Consider the following 16,823-nt stretch of genomic DNA (forward strand, 5'->3'; position numbering starts at 1 on the left):
ACTTTAGTTCTCTTTCCTGACTTTCAGAAGGGGCTGTGGACTAGCGTCACACCGCCCATGTGCAATAGAATCTCATAGGTGGGCCTGGTCAGAGTCCTTTGAACAAGCTCTGTGGGTTGTATAGTTACCCTTGATTGAAACCACTGGTCTCATCCAGTTTTTTTCTCTTTTTGCAAATAAAGCAAGGGAGCTAGAGCCCACTCGGCTCCAGGAGAGCCGGATGGCTGGGTCAGATCCTCAGAGCAGAAGCAGGTAGAAACTGGGACAGCACAGATGTCGTGTCTACCCTGTTTGCTCTTCACTGTTGAACTTCTGACCATGGGGCCAGGGAGGGTCCCCACTATGGGATCCAGCAGGGAGCATGGTCAAGTCCCTGCTTGCACAGAACATACCTTCTGGAGAAGCTGCCACAGTGAACTTCCAGCTCAGAGGCCCCAGCCTAGCAAGGAGAGCAATCCTGAAGAGTGAATAGGGCTAGCTGGTTGAAGGTTAAAACAACCAGCCTCCTCCTGGTTTTCACCCAAGAACCATTTTTCGATTTCTGTTCCTACTCTATGAAGTATTTTAAAATGTGAATAATTTGCAAGTACATATTGTTTTTGTTACCCAGTGACATGATTTAAATGTAAAATGCTGTTGCTAAGTTTTCTGAGTTATGTGCTTTTTGAGATACATGATATTTTATGGAGCTTGAACCCAAATCTCACTTTTATTAGCCTCTCAACTGACTCGATTCTTTTCCAGAAGTCTGAAACTCAGTGCGCCCAGCATGCTCAGGGGCAGATTCCCACTCACCCTGATTCAGATTATAAAGAGGAAGTCCTTCCTTTGTGTGTACAGTTGTAGCACGGGGGCCTTCCTGCCGTCTCGGCACAAGCTGACTTCTCAGTACAGAGAGCAGGGTAACGAGGGCAGAGTGATGCTGAGAACTGCTTAGTGACCCACACAATAAAAGGTTGCCTTCAGATTTGACTTGCTCAAAGCCCTGGAGGTTGCCAGTGTCCTGAAATCCAGAAGCTTGCTGTGAGTAAGTGCCCCAAACTGCTGGTGCCTATCCGAAGGCCAGTAGAATGAGGACAGTCTCATCTAAAGCTTTTGACTCACCAAAGCACTTGTTCTGCATCCCCACTGAGGCACATCGAAGTCTCAGCCTTAAAGGAAAAGCAGATCGGATGTGAAGTGCGTCAGTGGCATCAGTAACAGAAGGCAGGGTCAGGCGGTGCGAGCATTCTGCTTCCAGAGGACATCCGATGTGTCTCCTGTCAATGCTGATTGGATGCTGTGCCCGGGTGATAGGAGAGATCTGAGCTGGGCTTCTGTGCTTGACTGTGGAGCTGTCAGAAGCACTGCTGCCAGCCAGAGAATTGGGTTCGATACATTTATAGGCCTGGAGTTTTCATTTGCAAAGCTAGGGATTTCACAGTGGGGAGGGCAGCCAGTTGGGTTCTGTTTGCTTCGGTGTTTCTGCCTGCCCTGCAAGCCTGTCTCCTGCTGATAGCCATCGCCTGAGCTCTTGCTGGGTCATCTTGGAGTGACCTGGAAAAGTCGCTACTAACACAGAATTTGAAAAGAATGCTTACTCTGCCTTGGCTGAGTCTGCTCTTGTCCTGCATTTTATCTCGCTGTGTTGCTGACAATCTTTATATCCACCCGAGGCAGAATTACCCTCTAGAACTCCTTGGCAGGGTGGAATTGTCTGTCTTCTATATGTCCTCAAAATTTCTCTCTCTGAATTCAGGTTTAAGGTTAGCAGAGCAGCTGGGCCGAAGAGAAGATGAAGCCAAGATTCGCCATGGTCTTGGCCTCTCCCTCTGGGCGAGCGGGAATCTGGAGGAGGCCCAACATCAGGTGAGCAGGAGAACCCTTTTCTGAATAGATTTTGTTTCTAGAAGCGTGGAAGACCTTGAGATTACTATCCTAGCAGTGATGACATTTGTCAGAAAGTGTTGACTTGTGTTCTTGGGTTGATGTACAAGATATCTAGCCTGTATCAGCCCAGATGTGTTGAACCATAGTAAAGACTTGTCCACTTGTGTGATAGATTTCTCAATAATTTCTTTGGGATTCTTGTATTATGTGCTGCTTTTCCTCATAAAACCTTAATATGACATCACATACATTTTTTGACAGAATTAATCCAAGAATTCATAATTATTGGATTTACTGTCTTTGTAGGTTTCTAATTATATCACTAGATGCCTCTTTCCCTTCTCCCTCTCCCTCTCTCTCTCTCCCTCCCTCCCTCTCTCTCTCTCTCTCTCTCTCACACACACACACACACACACACACGCAGAGTTCATGTTTCTGCATATGTTCAACCAACAGTTGAAGAGAAAACTCCTCTTAGGCTGGCTCTGGAAATTAGAAAGATCCCTGGAGTGGTCTCTAGTCAAAGATCCCTCTGTTGGGTTGCAGGAGTTGTGAGATGGCTTTGAAAATCACATGCTCAGCCGCTGAGGCAGCCCTTACCATGGAGGGCGCTGTGCTAGCAAAGGGGCCCAGGATTGGTGAATCCAGGCTCCCATCTGAGGTGCTCCTGGGATTGAGGACATGATGTGCCTGAACTTGTGCCATAGCATCCTGGGATGTTATGGCATTTTACAATGTAAAGAATTAGTCCTCTGTTTTCTGGTTTCAGATATTAAAGTTTTTATTGATACAGTGATTTATAGTTTTCAAAGTGCTTTCACTGACTGAGTGTATTCCTGAATAACCCTGTGAGCTAGAGTGATAACCATCCCTTTACAGAGAAGAAGCTGAGGCTCCCAGTCTTGCTGAAAGTCCCCCAGCAAATTTGTGGCAGGGTTGGGAGTACGTTCCTCTCTCCTGGTCTCAGTCCCTTAGTCTTAGAATTCTGTTCTTTACATTTGCATGAATTTAAACTTTGATACTGTTTCCGCCTATAAGTATCAGAGAAAAGCCTCATGGTCCCACTGACAGAAAAGCCGTGAGAGCAGCAGGACAGTGTCTCCTTAGGAGCGTTGTGTGTCTGGTGGACACGTTCTTGGAGCACGGCTGTGGAGAGCAACATCTGGTTTGAAACAGCCTGCACAAAGCCCCCTCCTCCTCCTGAGAGCACAGCTGTCCTCACGGCTCACCCCCTCCTCGCCCCCCTCCACCCCCGCCCCCCAACCTCAGGCGTCTCCAGCTTGCCCCTCCCACTCCCATCCCAGCCCTTCTGCACTGTGAGGCATGGGGTGGTGAATTACAGTGGCTTGATGACAAGAGCAGAGGCTTTTCGTTTGTTTTAATCAAAATCAGGACTTGATTGCATTAATAGCTGATCTTTTTTCACAACTTTCAGACTAGGAGTCTATTACCCCTGTCTTTTAGATCCCCTTGTCTGTCAAAAATTGATTACACAAACTGTAATTTACCAAGTATGATCCAACTGATCCCTTTTCAGGTCTAGAAATGGAGACTCTGAAAACAGCTTTCCCATGGCATAGCAAGATGTGAGCAGCAGTGGTCTTTAGTCAGGGAACGGCTGGCCCGTAGTTTCTGGAAGATGGATAATGTTCTCTTTACCCCTTTGCAGCTCTACCGGGCATCAGCCTTGTTTGAGACGATCCGACACGAGGCGCAGCTGAGCACAGACTACAAGCTCTCCCTCTTCGACCTGCAGACGTCCTCCTACCAGGCCTTGCAGCGAGTGCTCGTCAGCCTCGGTGAGAGCGAGCAGTGGGGTTTCCACCCCGAGCGTGCACCCTGTGTCTGAGTCGCTTAGTGAGCACCGTGATGAAATACAATTTGTTGTCACGGCAGAACTGAAGCCACAACCACAACCTAGCCTTTGAAGATTCGTTCATACATCCAACAAATGGAGTGCCACGTGCCGGTCAAGAGGGCCCAGCTCCTGACCTCTGGAAGCTCTAGTTCATCAGCAGATGGAAGTTGGGGGTCCAGGAGGCTGTGATTTGGTTGTGGAGACAAAGAGGCTTGGCAGGCAGACCCAGGAGCCAGAGGGGTGTCCTAGAGACAGGGTGCCTGAAGCAGGTGCTCCCACCAGGTTCCCTCTGCCCATCGGCACGTGGGGGCAGGCGCCTGAGAAGGCACTGGCCTCTTCCCTGGTTCACTGCCACACCTCCTTTAATGCTGCTGTCCAGTAAATATGTGTGCTGCCTGCCCGTGGCTGTGGCACTGTCAGTGACAACTCTCCCAGGCTGGTGTGCCACGCTGAATTGGGGCAGCACCCCCTCCCCTTACCTGGCTTAACTGTGGCAGCCACCTGATTCCAGCTCTGCTTCTCCTCAGGCCTGCCTATCTCTGCAGACCATTTTCCGCAGCCCAGAAGTTGGGTTAAGTAGGTGTCCATTGGAATTAACAATGTCTTTCAAGTTGGTTGTTAAGGCCTCACCAATAACCTGTCCTTTGCTTTATATATATATATGAATACTCAAACTTCCCCTTAAAAAAATGTGTCTATTAACTGTGCTCATTGCCTGGGATTACAGTTTATTATCTGTTATAATCACAGTGTTCAGTCTGTCTAGCACTTTGGGGCCAATTTTCCAGTGTGTACAGAAATTGTCCCTGCTGTTCCAGTTAATAACTTAATAGAGTAAGAGGAGACATTTGCATACATACATGTAAATCCCCACTTATCTGCTGATGCACGGACTGCAGGAAGCGGGGCATCCTCGAAGTGCTCTTGGAGCTGTGGCGTCTGGTCTCCCCCCTGCCTGCTCTCTCTCTGGACCTTCGTTCTAGCAGCTCTTCCGTTGTACATTCACGATTGCAAGTAAATCCTCTGCATTGTGTTTCTTCTAACAATCTTCACTTGAAAGGATGTTGCTGCATCTTTTATGCTCTCATTTTTGTGCATTAACTTTTACACTAGATTACAGATTAGTTTCTTAGACAAAGTGGGTTTAGAGGTTGGATCAAAAGACTGAGGAAAAATTGGAGAGAGAAGCGATTTCAAAGAATTAGAGACCTCAGAGGTTTGAACCCTTTGCCCGTGGGAACTAGAAGAGACAAGAAGCAAGTGTATGGGACCCAGGAATGGAATAAGGTATAAACTCCCAGCAATTATAATGTCACTTATATATACACTGTGCTTTGAATGCTGCCTACCAGGCATCTCCACGTGTAGGGCCTCATTTAGTCGTTGAGATAGGCAGGACAGCTGTCAGGAGCCCTTGTTTCAACTGACGGAGGAAAAGGCACTCCAGCAGATAGACCAGCATGTGTAAGGACACAGAGGTATAATTTGGTGGGAAATGTGGAAACGGGGCTGGTCAATGTGATGTATGGAGGAGCTGCATCGAGGAGAAATAGAAAGATGGTCAGAAGCCATGTCCCAGAGGGATCAACTGTCACGACCAAATCAGAACCAGGCTGAGCAGGAAAGTGAGAGGGTAACCAGAGAGCAGAACATCAGGTCCAGTGAGCCAAGAGGATGGGGTCAGAAGCCAGGAGGCCTGGAGCAACTCGGGGTGAGGAGGGAGAGTGGCAAGGCTGAGGATGGATGCTGTAAGCAGCTCTCCTGAGCTAGCTGTCAGACAGGGACGCCCAGCAGCTTTCAGGAGTGCGGGATCTGAACCTGGGCCTTTGAGAAGAGTGGTCCCTGCATGCGGCCTCGGGGGCAGGGGTGCACTTGACAGTCTGACTGAGAGTCTGCTGCGTGTTGGTGTGCAGAGGCCGTGGGGCTTCCACCTGCCCGGGCTGTCTGGACCTGGTGGCCATCTCTGATAAGCACACTCCCTGTGGACTCCCAGCCTATCCCTTTGTCTCCTAGGCCATCATGATGAAGCTCTGGCTGTGGCAGAAAGAGGACGGACAAGGGCGTTTGCAGATCTCCTGGTGGAACGGCAAACAGGACAGCAGGACTCTGACCCCTACTCCCCGGTCACTATCGATCAGATCTTAGAGATGGTTAACGGCCAGAGGGGACTCGTGCTTTACTACTCCCTGGCGGCGGGCTACCTGTACAGCTGGCTGCTTGCTCCTGGGGCAGGTAAGATCTCTTTCCTTGGGAACAGGGCAATTAAGACAGCAGACTGTGAAAGTCTAATGAACAGAGGTGGGAGAGATGCGTTACCATAGATCAGATCCAGGAGCTAATGTTGGCTTTCAGCGAAACCTCAACCTCAGTGGGTAGCTGGTGGTGGGGCACTCAATTAATAAGACAGCCCAGCTCTTTCATTCCCCCAAGAAATCACAGCTCCTCGCTGGTGAATGTGGAAGCATTTATCAAGGAAGACTAAGAACAGGAGGATTAATGTCACCAGCAGCCCTGTTTTTAGGCAACTGTTGTTCATTAGCTAATAAAGCGATCACTGTAAGTCCTAACAGGTTCTTTCTAGATATGATTTAATAATTGTGACCCTTTGTTGTGGTCCAGTTAAAGAGACTGAAATGGTGATGGCAACTCTATCACAGTATATCAATGAAGTCTCATGCTTGAAATTTCTGAGTTTAGCAAAACCCATTTTTAACCAGTTCATTTGTTAATCTGTTTCAGAAATAAAAATCCCCTTTGATTAAATCAGGATTAAATGTTCAGACTTTAACAGCTTTGCTAAGTACAGAACCACTAATTAGCTGTTAGGGCCATATTTTTTGCATAATAAAATGCTGATGGTTTTACCATGTTGGAGACACACCAGATCCAATTAGAGTTTATTGACTGGGGAAGTGGATCTTATAATTGGGAATCTTGAAGAATGAGCTTCTTGGATATCTGTAAGCCAATTTCAAAACATTGAACTGCCAAGGCAAACTGACAAGCTTTTCTTGATTACCTCTCTGTCCCTTTAATTTAAAAAATGATTGCTGGATGACAGCTCTGAGGTGCTTCTTGGGTTCTGATTACATTCTGAGAATGCTTATACATTCCATGCCTCAGGATTACTCTTTGTAATTTTCCCCTTAATTCCACGTTTCCATAGGCTTCCCATAAAGAACATTCTTGCCTCTGACCTTTATATGCTAGCGGTTTTGAGTTGTGATGTCTGTGGTGACTTGGTGAGTGTCAGACACAGTGGGCTAAATCTCTGTATCCCAGCCTGCGGAGGGCCCTGGTACTTAGGACGATACAGCTGATGATGGAGGCATTGAGCACGTTCTTTCTCTCCATGGTGGTTATGTTTTGGGGACATGATTTGACAGGTGGCATATCCAAATCCCTATAATAATGAGTCATGTATAATGAGGCTCCTATTGTTTCTCTTTCCGTTTCTCTTTGCTCTTAATTAGACTCTGAAGCTTTCATTGGGGCTTTGATCCAATCAGAGAGGACCAGCATTTTCTAGGGCCGACACACCTCATTACCATTTAAGAATATGTCCTGTGTTTATTGCCAGAAAACCACTGCAGACTGCCTTCGGTTTCATACAGCCATCGTTTTTTGCTTCTTTAATCCATTAATGACCATTGACCAGTTGGTCTTATTTAAAGATGGTTTAAAATGTTTTTATCTGGCCTTAATTCTGCGTGTTTATTTTGCTTTGCTTTTGTGAAACGAAAGGTCTATATTTGGCTAGTTACAGTTTTTGTCAGGAGTGCATCTTCTGGGGAGAATATACCTTTGGCATGCTCACGCACCATTCCTCAAAGGGAAGTTTCCCTGGTTGCTGCTTCTGAGACGCATCTGTTTTAAAATACGTGAACTGATGTGAACGAGTCATCAGCCCCGGCGCTTCTGAATATGTATCATCAAAAGCAAAAGCCCTGTCTTGAATTCCTGTTTTCATGTACCAGCCCTGATAGTGAAAATTGTAAAAATGGTACTGATCAGAATTCTGAAAGACCTAGATTTTAGGATTTCTTCCCATGATTTGGAGGACAGCGTGCTCGTCGTCTTTGACCTCCTGGTCACATAGCTGTGACCTTGTTGCCCCCTGCCCTCCACCTTCCCGTCCCCTTACACCCCAGGCAGGTGTAACGTTGGCTGTGCCTGTCTCATTTCAGGAATTCTGAAGTTTCATGAGCACTACCTGGGAGACAGCACAGTGGGAAGCCCCAGTGACCCCCAGACGGGCGGCAGCGCGGCCCTTCCAACTGCCGCGAGCTCGGCCCTGGAGCAGCACGTTGCCAGCGTGCGGGAGGCCCTGGGCGTGGAGTCCTACTGCTCGAGGTAAGCAGTGCGGTGCTCCTGGGCCTGCCTTCAGATACGAGGGTTTTTGTTGGTTGTTTCTTTTATAAACATCCTACTTGAAGAAATCTTCTGAAATTCACACACTTGTGCTCAGTCTATTCACAGTTGATGCAGCAGAAGCAAATATGTGTCTCTGGAGTACAAACCCCTTAGCAGAATGTCTGTTCTTTTCAGTAATTTCCTTTCAGACAGGGAAGGGCCTCATCAGACATGCCCATTTTCTAAGATGGGTTTGTAGAATGTTTAAACATAAACATGACTTTGAATTTAACATATTAGCTAATTAAAATTGAGATGCTTTTTTGGTTATAAACAGATTCATAATGAGTTTGTACTACAACTGAACGCCTGTTTGAGAATTTATCACCAGTGACAGGATCTGTGTGTTGGGGGGCTGAGGTGAAGACGCTGAACTTCCAATATCAAGGATAGGGAAGAAAAGTGCTGTTTTTTTGCAAATATTGTAGAAGTTATATACTCATGGAAATGTTTAATCATAATTGACTGTTTTATATATAGAAATATATATATATATAATACACATTTTATATATAGATAGTAATTTCCAGAAGGACCCTGTTTCTCGGAAGATGGAAGGAAGAGAGTCCCTGAGAGCTGGGTCATAGCCAGATTTCCCAGATGTCTCAGTCCTCCGTCCTGTGATTAACAAATGTTGAGAAGATCTGTGTCAGAGAATCTGCTGTGTGAGCTGGTGTCAGGTCCCAGGGACATCTGCTTTTCTCTTGAATGATTTCATTTATAATCATGAAAATCCTAAGATGTGGCAGTGATTTCTTTAGAAATAGGTGCTTAACTCAGACTCCCGAGTGTATGGTAGTCATTGCCAGCAGCTGGGTTGATCTTTGGGTGTTTATCAAGTCTGAGATGAGCTCTTAGAGAGAAAAATAACCACTGGAAAATAGATTGTCAAGGCCGGAAGGGGCCCTGGTGGTCATCAAGGCCAACTCATTATTTGACGGAAGCCGGCACAAAATGGGACTTGCTGACAGCAAGTTAGTGTCAGAGCTGGGATCAAAACGGTCTCAGTCTCAGCCATACTCCCAGGCCAGTACTGGTTCTGTTTTTAATTATCAAAATTAATATCATACTTGAGACAATAGCCGGAGCATGTAAGAATGTCATCTCTAGCTTCTGTGTGTGGGAAGCATGAGCAGGCATCAGCCATATGCGCACTCTGTTGCTCTGTTTCTCCTCCGGCTGGCAAGCATCTTGGAGCATTCCTGTCCTTAATGCTGGCATGTGGGGTGGCGACCACAGGGGCTTCACAGAGTGGGAACCCCTCGAACTTGGATGTAAGGCTACTCCCCGAGATTCAACTATAAATGACCATAAAATAGATTAGGCCAGGGTACACAGAGCTGCTTTAGCAGACAGAAAGGTGCTTAGACCAGTCTGATTAACCTGTAACCCAGTCAAAGGTATTGCATATCCAAAGCAAGCGTGACAGGGGGAAGGGTTGGTCAGCAGTAGAAACACAGAAAAGGGACCATGAGTAGGGCAGACTTCAGCCATGCCCACTTCTGATCTTGTGCAAAGGGAGAGAGAATCTTGGCAAAAGGACTCCAGGTCCCGTCGGAAGGCTGTTCTCGTCGTAGTGTACAGGCAGTCATTATGCACTCCTTCTCCCCGCCCTTCCACACTTATTTGAGTGCCTACTACGTGCTGCATCCACTGGAGATTGGGCAGAGTGGTCGAGGTGGCAGGCATAGCTCCTGCTCTGAGGGGAAATGAAAAAAAAAATAATAGAGCAGATATGGTCTTTTAATGAAAATTGCTGTAAGCACTTAAAATTGTAGGGGGTAGTGAAAATGTGTAAGCAGTGGGGAAACCCACACTGGGAGTTGCGGGGGGGTCTTGAGGAAGGTGTGTTTGATCTGAGTGCAGAAGGATGACGAGAAATAACCTAGATGAAGGCCACTGCAGGCAGGATGCACAGGGTCTGCAGTGACCCTCAGTGGAGAGACCTCTCAGGTGATCCTGCCCCCCTGATGCTTTTTGTCAGACTTTCTGATTATCATTTGGTGTCTCATGACATCTACTTGCAGATATAACGTGTACCTAACAAACTGGCATTCTGATTAGTACAACTCTATGACCTTGGTTGGTGGAAGTGAGCTCCATGAGGCCAAAGATTCTTTGAGTACATTTATAACATGAGGTTTTCAAGCTTGTAGGGCCACACTCCAGAGCTTGAACTGAGATGAGATCCTGAGGGGACCCACGTGTGCAGCACCTGCTGTCTGAACCCCTGTGCATGCAGAGGTGGTTTCTGTGTGCACCGCCCTTGCCGCAGCCAGGACATCGAAGTCCATACCAGCCACTGAGAGGACTCAGCCTGTGCGAACGTACAGCCTTCTCTTATCTCAGTTTTCCTGGACCTAGGTTGAAATTCATCCTGAGAAGGAGAGGGTTACCCTTTGACTTACCAGCACCCCCTTATTGGACACCATAGTTTAAGTCCAAACGCTTGTGCCTGAGCAGTTCTTTTACAAGATACTGGAGGGTGACTAAGTTTGCTTCCTGGTGCCTTTTGATTTAGAAAAATGACTTTGAGGTTATAGTTCAGCCCTTCATCAATGGCAGGGAGAGAGGAAAGCACTGTAACTTGCTTCTGTTTCCTGCATTAACCTTTTCCTCTCCGCCTGGGACAGAAAGTTCACAAATCAGGGTGCCTCCTCAGGGGTCTCCAGGATGTTGGCTGGCTTGATGCTCAGCATCAATCTGGGGGGCTTCCCTCAGTATCTTCAATCCCAGTTTGAACACCCAGAAGTGAGGGTCTTTCCTGTTGCTTTGAACTAGTCTTATTAGAAATTCGTTCATCTTTTGGGACCTCAAACTCAGGTTCTTAATTATGATATTAAAATTGAATACTTTGTTGGCATGGTTTGAATTTACTAAAATGGAGTTTTTGTGAGACTGGTTTCTGTCTCAGAGTTTCAAGAAAGCATTTCAAGTGACAGATAAATTATTTCTCATCTATAAAATGAGTAAATATTTTTAAACTGTGGGTACAGTAGACAGTCTCATACCCTAGGAGTATAAATTGGTTTAGCTGTTCTAAAAATATTGTATTGGCCAAAAAGTTTGTCCTTCTGCTTTTCCTGTAGGTAGTCTAATCTCCCTTTAGAGCCCTGTTTAAAGCTTGTACTGTTTCCATCAGGAACATCCAGTCCCTGTAAGTCTAACTCAGGTCTCTGCTATTCTCCATGGTCGCTAACAATCGCACTTACTTCATTCTTCCTTGTTCCGTAGTCACCTGGGTTGTGTCTTCCCAAGGAGATGGCGATGCCATGGAGAGCAGGTGCAGTGTTCTCTCTGAATTCTCACTGTCTAACACAGTGCCTGGCCCAGACTGGGACGTCAGTGAATTTGAAATTCAGTCACCAGAAGGTGCGCTGTGAGCACTCTCTGCTCATGCTGGGCTGGCTCACCAATTCCCTTTTTCCAGTGGATATAAAGTGCACAGTGTGCCCCTAGAAACTGAGTCTCTGCACCTGGGGGAACACCTTCATTCAATCACCCAGTCTGGTCATGATATCCTTGTTGTTCTGCAGACCATTTTTGTTCTCCTTAATAGCATCTTGCTGCTGAAAGGAAGTACATTGCTACAAAGGAGTTTCTGAAAATGGATTTAAAATAAAAGACCTGCTTTTATTAAGTGTTTAATAAGAACTTCCAGTCTCTTCCTCCCAGATCAAAAGAGGCGTAGATTGAAACCACTGTACAGAACATGAACCTCCCATAAGGGAGATGTTATGAATTTCAAAGCACATCTTCAGCTTTTAATTCTGATCTTTAGCTAGAGCCTTGCTGCTTCCTGGGCACCTGGGACAGTGCAGTGGCACTTTGGGGATGCTAAGCTGACAGGTTAGAATACTAGCAGGGCCATGTTCAGTGGTAGATCTGATCTGGTCTTACCCAGGGTCTTTAAATAAATTGCAGTTGTAGACTGCCCTTGTAATAGGGTAAATATTCCTTCATTAAATGAATATGAAATCTTGATATACTATAGCTGCTACTATTTTTTTCTTTTGGTGCTTTTCTATATTTCTGAATTTTCTATAGTGAAAGTTATTTTTATAATCAAATGTATTTTCTTATTTCAAAACACTGATTAATTTAGAGTGCACCAGTTCGTAAATGCTGATACCTCTAGTTGATTCTAGCCTGATAACAAGGGACAAATGTTAACAAGACTGGCAATCCGAAGTGCTGGAGGAGATGTGGGTCCACAGGATATCTTATATGTGGCTTGGGGAAGTAGATTGGCATGACCACATCAGAAGGTGGTTTATCATCACCTTCTGAGCCAAGTAGTTGCTTACCTTTTGACCCAGGCACATAATATAATATATGTGTATATCCGAGAGAGGATCTTATACATGAGCAGGAATCTTCAGAGTCACACTGCAAACAATAGCAAAATTCTGGAAATACAGGCCATCAGTGAGAGAATGGATGAGTAAATAGTGCTGCAGTTAGTCCCCAAATGGAATGTTGGACAGCAAACAAAAGAGATGAGTCATAGTGAACCTCTTATTAAATAAGTTAAGTAAATTGGAGAAATATTATATGAAAAAGTAGGTCCCAAAAATACTACCTATAGCGTGACATCTTTATTAATAGAGTTAAACAACTGAAATCAAAATATGCTTTTAGGAATATAGCGGTCAGTTCAGCCGCTCAGTCATGTCTGGCTCTTTGTGACCCCATAGACTACAGCATGCCAGGCTTCCCTGTCCATCACCAACTCCCAGAGCTTGCTCAAACTCGGTGATGCCATGCAACCGTCTCATCCTCTGTCGTCCCCTTCTCCTCATGCCTTCAATCTTTCCGAGCATCAGGGTCTTTTCCAGTGAGTCAGTTCTTCATATCAGGTGGCCAAAGTATTGGAGTTTCAGATTTAGCATCAGTCCTTCCAATGAATATTCAGGACTGATTTCCTATAGGATGGACTGGTTGGATCTCCTTGCAGTCCAAGGGACTCTCAAGAGTCTTCTCCAACACCACAGTTCAAAAGCATCACTTCTTCGTTGCTCAGCCTTCTTATGGTCCAGCTCTCACATCCATACATGACTACCGGAAAAACAGCCATAGCTTTGACTAGATGGACCTTTGTCAGCAAAGTAATCTCTCTGCTTTTTAATACACTATCTAGGTTTGTCATAGCTTTTCTTCCAAGGAGCAAGCATCTTTTAATTTCGTGGCTTCAGTCACCATCTGCAGTGATTTTGGAGCCCAAGAAAATAAAGTCTGTCACTGTTTCCATTATTCCCCATCTATTTGCCATGAAGTGATGGGACCAGATGCCATAATCTTCGTTTTCTGAATGTTTAGTTTTTTCACTCTCCTCTTTCATTCTCGTTAAGAGGCTCTTTAGTTCCTCTTCACTTTCTGCCATAGGTGTGGTGTTATCTACATATCTGAGGTTATTGATATTTTTCCCTGCAGTCTTGAGTCCAGCTTGTGCTTCATCCAGCCTGGCATTTCACTGATGTACTCTGCATATAAGTTAAATAAGCAGGGTAACAATATACAGCCTTGACCTACTCCTTTCCCAGTTTGGAACCAGTCCATTGTTTCATGTCTGGTTCTAACTGTTGCTTCTTGACCTGCATACAGATTTTTCAGGAGGCAGGTAAGGTGGTCTGGTATTCTCATCTCTTGAAGAATTCTCCACAGTTTGTTGTGATCCACACAAAGGCTTTAGTGTAGTCATTGAAGCAGAAGTAGATTTTTTCTGGAATTCTCGTGCTTTTTCTATGGTCCAGCGGAATATAGCTAGAGGCAGTAAAACTTGTGTGGAATGGACAGGCAGGGAGTGATGGCCATGGGCTTGGGGGTGGGACTTGCCTCAGACTGGGGAGGGGGTGGGCTCTTTGGGAAGTAGCAAATGATTAGCTGTAAATTGCTCTCTAGCTGTTTGGGCTGGTGGGTTTATGAGTACTTATGACTTTATTAAAAATTAGTGAATAAATATGTGAAAACAGGCTGCTCATGGATCAACAATGAACCAAAGATTATGATTAATTCAGTCCCAAAGAGATTCCCACCCCCCATCTCTACTAAAAGAGGGGGAAAAAACCCAGAGCTTTTTAAACAAGCGAATTGCAAAAGCAAGATTGCAACTAGGACATATTTAATTGATGAAAACAGATACTTGATAGACTGATTTAAACTACTTCTTCTGTCCTTTTAAGCAAGTAAGCAGTGGTCATTGCTTCATTGTTGGCTTATTTTAAATTACAGTGAGCCTTTGAAAGTTTAGGGCTTCTCTTGTGGCTCACATGGCAAAGAGTCTGCCTGCAATGTGGGAGACCTGGTTCGATCCCTGAGTTGGGAAGATGCCCTGGAGAAGAGAAAGGCTACCCACTCCAGAGTTCTGGCCAGGAGAATTCCATGGACTCTATAGCCTCTTAACGAAAGTGAAAGAGGAGAGTGAAAAAGTTGGCTTAAAGCTCAACATTCAGAAAACTAAGATCTTGGCATCCGGTACCATCACTTCATGGCAAATAGATGTGGAAACAGTGGAAACAGTGGCTGACTTTATTTTTGGGGGGTCCAAAATCACTGCAGATGGTGATTACAGCCATGAAATTAAAAGATGCTTACCCCTTGGAAGGAAAGTTATGACTAACCTAGACAGCATATTAAAAAACAGAGACATTACTTTGTTAACAAAGGTCCGTCTAGTCAAGGCTATGGTTTTTCCAGTGGTCATGTATGAATGTGAGAGGTGGACTATAAAGAAAGCTGAGTGCAGAATAATTGATGTTTTTGAACTGTGGTGTTGTAAGACTCTTGAGAGTCCCTTGGACTGCAAGGAGATCCAGCCAGTCCATCCTAAAGGGGATCAGTCCTGGGTGTTCATTGGAAGGACTGATGTTGAAGCTGAAACTCCAGTACTTTGGCCATCTGATGTGAAGAGCTGACTCATTTGAAAAGACCCTGATGCTGGGAAAGATTGAGGGCAGGAGGAGAAGGGGACGACAGAGGATGAGATGGTTGGATGGCATCACCGACTCAATGCACATGAGTTTGGGTAAGCTCCAGGAGTTGGTGGTGGACAGGGAGGCCTGGTATGCTATGGTTCATGAGGTCGCAAAGAGTTGGACACGACTGAGCAACTGAACTGAACTGATAGTCCATGGGGTTGCAAAGAGTCGGACACGACTGAGTGACTTTCAGTTTGAAAGTTTAAGGCTATCTTCATGATATTTTCTAATTCTGGCAAATTGCTAATCAAGGCTGACCTCTCAATTAATCCAGACTAGTAAGATTTTATTTTGCAAATCAAATATTTTTTCTTATCCCAAATTTTTTCCTAGAATTCTATGAAGTAAAAGTGGATATAATATTTGGGGACATTTATTTTATCCCTTAAAGAGTTTCCAACTTCATTCTAAATTAGGGCAGTGCCATTTTGAAAATATTTTATGAGCATGTAGCCCAGTTTGTGCCAAGCTGATCCTTTGGAGCTTGGAAATGCATACATGAATAATAGCCGGAATTCTTGGGCTTACAGTAGCTGCCAGTGTGGAGCATGCAACAAATGTGTGAATTATTAATCCACCATATGTGAAACACTATGGAAAAGGTCTAAACCAGAAAAAGACCATGCCTCAGTTTGCCCCCCAGGGGTCAAGGCAGTGGTTCAGGAGGTTTCCTCAGGGGTGACATTTGAGCTAGGCCTGAAGCAGCTCGGAGAAGGCAATGCAGCCCACTCCAGCACTCTTACCTGGAGAATCCCATGGACGGAGGAGCCAGGTAGGCTATGGTCCATGGGGTCGCAAAGAGTCAGACACGACTGAGCGACTTCACTTTCACTTTTCACTTTCATGCATTGGAGAAGGAAACGGCAACTCACTCCAGTATTCTTGACTGGAGAATCCCAGGGACAGAGGAGTCTGTTGGGCTGCCATCTATGGGGTTGCACAGAGTCTCGACTTAGCAGCAGCAGCAGCAGCTGAAGCATGAGGCAGAGAGGTCATTCTTAGCAGAGGAAGTCCCTCACCTACAGAAGAAGTCCCTCACCTGTGGGGCCTGGAGCAAGGGAAGGGCCCAGGCCTTCACCTGGTGAGTGGTCACTGCAAGAGGAAGACCCCTGTCCTGTGTTGCAGAAAATGTCGTCCCTACGTCCCAGTGCTCGGCTGCTGCCTTCAGAGGCTCGCCTCTTTCCTGTAAGATCTGAAGTCAAGCTCCCTTTCTGATAGGGTGGGCTTGCCTAGCTGAATCTCTTATGTCCTGTCTTCTTGTGACAAGGCTCATTCCAAAGGGCGGGCTTTATCTCTGAGGTGACTCACACAGGCTCAGCTACATCTGAGGAGAAAAAATAAAATAAAAACAACATGATGCCAGGTTAGGGATTAGAGCACTTGAAGAGACACAGCTGCAGAAATGAGTGGAACATGCTGTAGATTCTGGTCTTATGCCCCGGATTCCTAAAGTTGGATTCCTTCCAGAAGGCTGAATACAAAATGAGTACAGAAGGCCCTGGTAAGCTTCTTAGTGTAAGTCAGCAGCTTAGCAAGAAGGATAAGTGTAGTTGGTCCTTTTGTATGACCTTTGAAATAGCCTAAATTGAATCTCCTCTTGTATTTCTCATGCAATTTTCTGAAAGCAGAATTCTTGGAATTGCTCAATATGGGTTTTCCCATTATTCATAGGAAGAATAATCTGGTGAATAGTAGAATCAGCCTAA

General features: G+C 45.5%; 1 protein-coding gene across 1 annotated transcript in view; it reads left to right on the forward strand.

Annotated features, from left to right (window-relative positions):
- TTC28 (tetratricopeptide repeat domain 28) overlaps window positions 1-16,823 on the forward strand; it is a 582,233-nt gene that overhangs the window by 490,853 nt on the left and 74,557 nt on the right. The window contains 4 exon segments of the mRNA XM_070385930.1: window positions 1,739-1,848; window positions 3,539-3,668; window positions 5,741-5,959; window positions 7,915-8,080. Of these exon segments, the coding sequence (XP_070242031.1) occupies window positions 1,739-1,848; window positions 3,539-3,668; window positions 5,741-5,959; window positions 7,915-8,080 (625 nt within the window).

The sequence above is a fragment of the Bos mutus genome, chromosome 17 (genome assembly GCF_027580195.1).
Source record: "Bos mutus isolate GX-2022 chromosome 17, NWIPB_WYAK_1.1, whole genome shotgun sequence".
Lineage (NCBI taxonomy): Eukaryota > Metazoa > Chordata > Mammalia > Artiodactyla > Bovidae > Bos > Bos mutus.